Source organism: Nuphar pumila, chromosome 16 (assembly GCF_984573655.1).
Source record: "Nuphar pumila chromosome 16, dmNupPumi1.hap1.1, whole genome shotgun sequence".
Lineage (NCBI taxonomy): Eukaryota > Viridiplantae > Streptophyta > Magnoliopsida > Nymphaeales > Nymphaeaceae > Nuphar > Nuphar pumila.
The window spans coordinates 84,270,277-84,277,058 of NC_143264.1; the positions used below are offsets into that span (position 1 = coordinate 84,270,277).

The 6,782-nt window shown below is 44.9% G+C and overlaps 1 protein-coding gene across 1 annotated transcript; it reads left to right on the forward strand.

Moving 5' to 3' along the window:
- The first annotated feature begins 396 nt into the window (after window positions 1-396).
- Window positions 397-6,782, forward strand: LOC149813921 (nitrate regulatory gene2 protein-like). The gene is made up of 4 exons (XM_089992434.1): window positions 397-1,928; window positions 3,211-3,395; window positions 4,315-4,538; window positions 5,652-6,782. The coding sequence occupies exons 1-4, from the start codon at window positions 905-907 to the stop codon at window positions 6,466-6,468; spliced, it is 2,250 nt and encodes a 749-aa protein (XP_089848560.1). The 5' UTR covers window positions 397-904; the 3' UTR covers window positions 6,469-6,782.

Sequence of the window (6,782 nt, forward strand, 5' to 3'; positions counted from 1 at the left end):
AAACAGTGAACCGGTTAGTAACAGGGTTTCCGCACGTCACCTTCTATTGGGACGTTGCAAGTTGGAACCCCAAATGGTATGGTTGTATAACGGGTAGGATCTGCTTAACCCAGCTTTCTCTGTCGAAAAAACACTGAACCGGACGCTTGTTTGGTAGGAGCACACGTCACCTTGTGTTGGGACGTTGCAGGTTCAAAACCCAATGGTATGAGTTGTATAACTGGTAGGTGTCTGCCTAACCTCAGCTTTCTTCGACAAAAAAAAAAAACCAGTGAACCTGAATAGAATAATGAGAGGTTAAATTTGGAAATGGAGAGGGGGATCAGTAACGAATGGGGAGGGAGCAAAGGCAGCAGACTCAAACACTCAAAAAAGAGTGGTAGATGGGAAGCAATATGGTACTATTACAACTCACTCTCTCTCTCTCTCTCGCTCTCTGTGGTTGATTTAGTGCCTCTCGCTCAAGATGGTACTTGGTACGTAAATGGGACAGGGGAAGAATTTTCTCTCTGGACACTAGATAGACAGGAAATTTTACTCCCTCTCTCTCATTGATTTAGTGCCTCTCGCTCAAGAAGGTACGTAACTGGGATAGGTGAAGAATTTTCTCTCCCTGGAAGCTAGATAGACAGGAAATATTACTGTGTGTGTGTGACAGAAATGATGGCTCTGTCTCTGGTTGGTAGATGGATAGGCGAAGAAGTTTTTCTTCTCGCTAAACAGTAAATACTAAATAGAGAGGATCTCTCTCTCTCTCTCTCTCATGAAGGCGCTCTCTCTGGACGGTAGATGGACAGTTGAAGAGTTTTGAGTTTTGAAGAGATCCTCTCGTTACAGTAACTAGACAAGAGGCATCTCTCTCTCTCTCTCTCTCTCTCTCTCTCTCTCTCTGCACCGGCGCAACATGGGTTGCGGCACCTCCAAGCTAGAGAGCGAGGATGCCGTCAGCCGCTGCAGGGAGAGGCGCCGCCTCATGAAACAGGCGGTGAAGTCTCGCCACCTCTTTGCGGCCGCCCACTCCGACTACATCCACCACCTCCGCCTCACCGGCTCCGCCCTCTCCGGCTTCTCCGCCGGCGAGTCCCTCGCCGTCTCCGAGGGCACCCCTCTTGTCTTCCTCCACCGCTCTCTCTCCTCCTCTGCCGATCCTCCTCCTCCGGCCACGAAATCTCACTCCTTCAGCCACTCCACCGTTTCCGCCTCCAACTCCGTCCCCGCGAATCCCCACCCTCCCGCCAAAACGACACCGACCGGGATCGTCGGCGGAAAACCGAACCTCGCATCCTTCTCCACCCTATCGCCTGCCCACTCCATCTCCGGCACCTCCCAATCCTCCAATTTCCCCTTCGCCGGAAAACCCCAATTCACCGAAAAGACGAATTCCGTCTACTCGACCATGTCCCCTTCACAATCATCGTCCTCGATGTGGAATTGGGAGAATTTCTACCCGCCATCGCCTCCTGGTTCGGATTTCTATCGACAGCGCGAAGAGGAGAAATCCGGAGAGCACGACGATTACGACGCCGGCGGCGAGCACGACGATTACGACGCCGGCGGCGAGCGTGAGGAGGTGCATTGCAGCGACTGGGGAGATGGATATTGCTGCACCACTAGCGAGAGCAGCTCCGACGACGGCAGGAGAGGCGGCGAGCCAGAGAACGCGGAGCCTCGTTCGGAGAGTTGGGTTCCGGCGGAGTCGGCGGACAAGTTCAGCCGGAGATCGGACAATGAGGAGGTGGTCGGCTCCTCGGTGAATTGGAAGGAGAGCGTGGGGGAATTGAAGATGGTGAGGAAGCACAAGGATCTGTCGGAGATCGCCGCGGCGCTCGAAGAGTGCTTCGTGAAGGCAGCCGAGGCCGGGAAAGAGGTGGCGGAGTTCCTCGAGACCGACAGGGAGCTGCTCGATCGAAGTTTCCGCCAATTGACGAGTAAGGATTTTGTGGGTTTTCGTTTCGTTCTTCTTGAAATTTGGTCCTACATTGAATTTCCAAAAACAGATCGTCCTTTTCTTAACTCGGGGCCTCTATATTTCTCAGAAAAAATCATTCTTTCTTTACCAAATTCGTCGGATTCCGGTGAGAAGTCGGCGTAAAACTTGCGCTTGTCTTGATATTTCCAGTGTGATATATTTTCATATTCTTTTTAAACGTCCTTCTTTTAGATCTTACGTATTTGGCGTTCTCCGTTCGTTTTTTTAATTCTCCGGCGTCATTTCGGCAGGAATCTTGGATAGTTTCTGTTCTCATAAAATGAAACCTTTTTTATTTTTGGCATCAGTTTTCCAGATAGACAATTCATGTGGGATTGCCAATTCCAGATGCTGCTTTATTTTGGAAATTCTGCAGACCCTTTTCTTGTTTCTCTTTTGGAATTTTCCGGCTCTCTTTTTGCAATATGCCGGCGAGAAATGTGGTCCTTTATTTTGTGGTCACTCATAACCAATGAAGCATCAACTTGTTTTGCAGAATCCAAAACAGCGCCTTTTTCATGCCTCCGGCGTCTTCGCCTTTATCCGTGCTCTTTCCGGCATCCCACCCGGCTTTATTTCAATAGTTTTTAATGCACACTTCTCTTTTTCAGGGTCCCGGACAAAAAAGAGAAAAGCCTCTTTTTGGTCATTTTGAGAAAGGCATGTAGATTTTAGTCAGACCAATTTGTTTTCTCCCCCGCCCACCCCCCCCCCCCCCCCCCCCCCCCTTTTTTTTTTACTTTTTTGCTAATGATATTAGTGAAAATTCCCTGTCGATTGGTTGTATAATTGTATTAGTCCTCTTTTGCACTGATATGTAGACAAGGAAAGGCAATTTTCTAATGTTCAGGAACATGAGTGCCAATTGTGATATAGTCAAGGGCATATTAGACTTTTTATTCCCCTCATTTGTTCCGGTAAGTTGGTAATCTGACCTCGAATTTACAATTTGGAAATTTCCGGCTTTGTAATTGTATCCTTAGTCCTTACCCTTGAAGAAAACGCCAATGACGCATCTGCCCTATCTCATTTCCTTCAATGTCCAATCTGCCCCTTCAAGCTATCTGTATGTGATTAGTTACAGAATTGAAATCTGCATGAATGAGTCCACTTTTTTCTTTTTTACTCGGAGAAACCACCCCAGGGATATGATTCTGGCTGCTCAACTGATTTAGGTTGGTCAATTGGAACCCGGTTATCCATTCTCTCTTATGATTGGATTTGTTCTCTGTTCTTAACAGGGAAGGTGTACCATTCAAACAATGTCTTCACCAACCTTTCATCTAGTTGGACATCAAAGCCACCATTGGAAATCAAGTACAGCATGAAGGCAAGTGCACTTATAGAATCAGACGGCCGGAAAAGCCATTGTTCTACATTGGAGCAGCTTCTTGCTTGGGAGAAGAAGCTCTATGAAGAAGTCAAGGTAAGCATTTGTTGGTTATCTTCCAATTGTCTGTTTGAATTTCTTACATTGGGCTTTGAATTATGCAAGATTATGTAGATACAGATGTTGCATTTGATTCTGTCCTAGAACTCATCAGGACTCTTTGTTTATAGCAATGTTGATTGCAGTGATACATCACCCAATGCGTCCTCTGCTGCTTTCTGATTGCAACTTGGTAATTACATGGCATTGTTGATGTAAACCAGTACATATACGGCATCCTTTAATTGGTGGCCCATTTAAAATTTGACATGATCATTAAGGATCCTTTTGTTCTTGCCTTTGTAGTTGAGACCAGGGTCTTGAGTGGTCTGATCTTCTGTGTCATTCAGAATCCCATTCCTTGTTGTGTATGACACTTGATTACTTTAAATGCCATTCAAGTCCCCAGTGATTCTGCTTTAGCAGAATCAGGCATTGCTACTACCTGTATATCAGACCACAAATTGCTTGAGTGTCTTGTTAATTTATGTATCTCTAGCAAGTTGGGTCCTTTATGAACAGATTGATCATGATAACCAGCTTTATGAAGTTGAGGACAGAAACACAGAAAAAAATGAGCAAATCAGGCAAGTATTGTTCTCATATTGTCTAAGGTACAAAACTAAAAACTTCCCTTACCACATCATTTGCAATTCAAGTCCATCGACTGATAAAATATACCATCAATATGTTTTACAGACTTCCTCATACTATGTCCAAACTTTGTATCTAGAGGCAGTTTGCCTAGTTATTTTCTTTTCCTCCTACTTATTATGGGACTGATCTTTTGGTTGTATTCACTTGGCAAAAGAGCTAACTGAAATAATTTTGTGTGAAAATGCTTGCAAGTGGCAACAACATTGTCCATGCTATTGCATTCTTTGAAAGGCATGGCGTCCCTCATTTGTGAATGCAGGCAAGGGAGGCAGCAAAAATAGAACACGAGAAGAAGCTGCATTTATTGCAGAGCCAAGAATACAGAGGAGATAAGGAAGTCAATCTGGACAAGACCAAGGCATCTATAAAGAAGCTGCAGTCGCTGATAATGGTGGCTTCCCAGGCTGTAAGCACCACCTCCTCTGCTATTACCATGGTCAGAGACAACGAGCTTGGTCCTCAACTGCTTGAACTTTGTCACGGGTAGCAACACTTTCCCTTTTGCCTCCTCCTCCTCTTTTTTGACAATTAAAAGGAAAATTGGCTTGTCTATTCTATTCAAAGTCGGCAACTCTTCTTAATCAGTTAATCTTGTCAAAATTTAGATTGGAAAAATGAGATATCATGTCTCATTGTACATGGAGAGCCAGAAAGTGGTCTTGTTCTCTCACAATATGAACTTCGCCATTTTCATTTGTACTTGTATTAGGACTGAGAGGCTACAATACAGTCAAAGTCAGCAAGGACATATCGAGACCTTTATATTAGCACCATTTCATGTTAACAACCATGGTTGAACTTGAAACACCTGAAACATGGTTTTTGTGTGAACTGCAAAATCTCTATTGATAATTTGTAAACTATTGGGAACTTAGAGTTCTAAATGGAAGGCGGTTATGTGTCCTGGCTTGTCAAACATGGGCCTGTGCGTGCATTTACAGACAATACAACATACTTCATAAGCCTCTCATCCACCGGTTGGTACTTCCACTGATCCGATGGATGACCCAAATGTTAACATGGCACAAGGTGGTTGTACTTCCGTTGTCCTGGCAGTCTTAGCCCAAGTAGAACTGATCCCGTCATATAATTCACCTCTAGGTGATAGTTACTAACAGGGTCAGCACCACCAAGTGCCTCATCGAGCATGTCCATCATATGTGGCTACATGGTACCTGAGCATAATAGTCCTAACATCTGGTACCCACCATAGCATCACAGCCCTCAAGTATTCTGTCTGTATATAGCCTAAAATCATTTTATTGTAACTTTTATCCATTTCTGACCATTTAGCATTATCATGCTCTCAATAGGGATGGGACACCAGTTCCTTTTTTTTCTCAGTTTGTGAGTTTTAGGATCACCCTGTAGAAAAATTGATCTTATAGCCAGATCATAGAAATAATGCCATTTTCCAAGGTTAGCAAATGTGCACACACATCATGTGTGCACACTGGTTCTTTGTCTCGTAAGACCAAGAGCTGCATATTACTCTTGTCACTTATATAGGTTCAATGCTTTTATCGCAAAAATACTTGTTGCTGGATACTGATAAATGTATATGCATTGAAGTATTTCATCTGTTGCTGCATGCAGGTTGATGAGAATGTGGAAATCCATGAATCATGTCCATGAGATCCAAAATGATATTGTTCAGCAGGTTCGTGGTCTTGTAAACCGTTCTGATTCTGGGGAGTCAACTTCTGATCTTCACCGTCAAGCAACCCACCATCTCCAACTTGCTGTCTCTGGCTGGCACTCTTCCTTCTTCCAGCTAACAAAGCACCACCGTGACTACATCCACTCATTGCATTCTTGGCTCAGACTTACCATTTACCGCCTTGACGACTTGTCAGTGGATGCCTCTGCAACCGGAGCTCCTGCGGCCTCTGAATCTGCCTCTCACATCTACTCCCTCTGTGAAGAGTGGAGACATGCTGTAGACCGCCTCCCAGACACTGTTGCCTCTGAGGCTATCAAGAGCTTCATCACTATCGTGCAAGCCATTGCACTGCAGCAGTCTGAGGAGCTCAGGTGCCGGAAACGGTCTGAAGCATCAGCAAGAGAGCTTGAGAAGAAGGCAGCTGCCCTGGGAGCACTTGAGAAGAAGTTCTATGGCTCAGTGAGATCATACTCACTGGCAGGAATTAACATACCAGGCAGCGGATCAGATCCCTCGACCATCGATGCAAGGGATCCCCTAGCAGAGAAGAGGGTAGTGGTGGCATCATGCCGGAGACGGGCAGAGGAGGAGCGTTCAAAGCATACAAAGGCAGTGCAGGTAACACGGGCGATGACACTGAACAACATTCAAACAGGGTTGCCTGGCGTCTTTCAGGCGATGACAGCATTTTCTGGTGTGTGCTCGGAGACATTTGAAGCAGTCTACAACCATGCTAGAGTGCTGTTTTAGACATTTTTACGACACAATTATGCTATGGTATGCTCCAGGTAAACCCCCACAAGCTTGGTGGTGCAGAAGAGGAATAAAAAAGGTTTTGGCTCTCATTTTTTAATAAAGAGTTACTACTTACTATATTACTATGTAAAGTTGTACAGGGTTTGGGTGATTGTTGCTGTATGGAGTAATAAGATCGGGTGTCTTTGAAAATAAGTCAAGTCTTTAATGCTTGTTTACACAACCTTTTTCATTTCACCGTGTAAGGGTGTTCTTGAGTTATATGTACTGCATGTTCAAATCATCTGAGAAAATATTGTTTTCCTCTT

What these genes read in the sequence shown, in the direction of transcription:
- LOC149813921 (XM_089992434.1), top strand. Translation starts at nt 905, where the DNA reads ATGGGTTGCGGCACCTCCAAGCTAGAGAGCGAGGATGCCGTCAGCCGC. An exon ending in AAGTTTCCGCCAATTGACGA is followed by an intron (nt 1,929 to 3,210) that starts GTAAGGATTTTG and finishes TGTTCTTAACAG; the next exon opens with GGAAGGTGTACCATTCAAAC. An exon ending in AGCTCTATGAAGAAGTCAAG is followed by an intron (nt 3,396 to 4,314) that starts GTAAGCATTTGT and finishes TTGTGAATGCAG; the next exon opens with GCAAGGGAGGCAGCAAAAAT.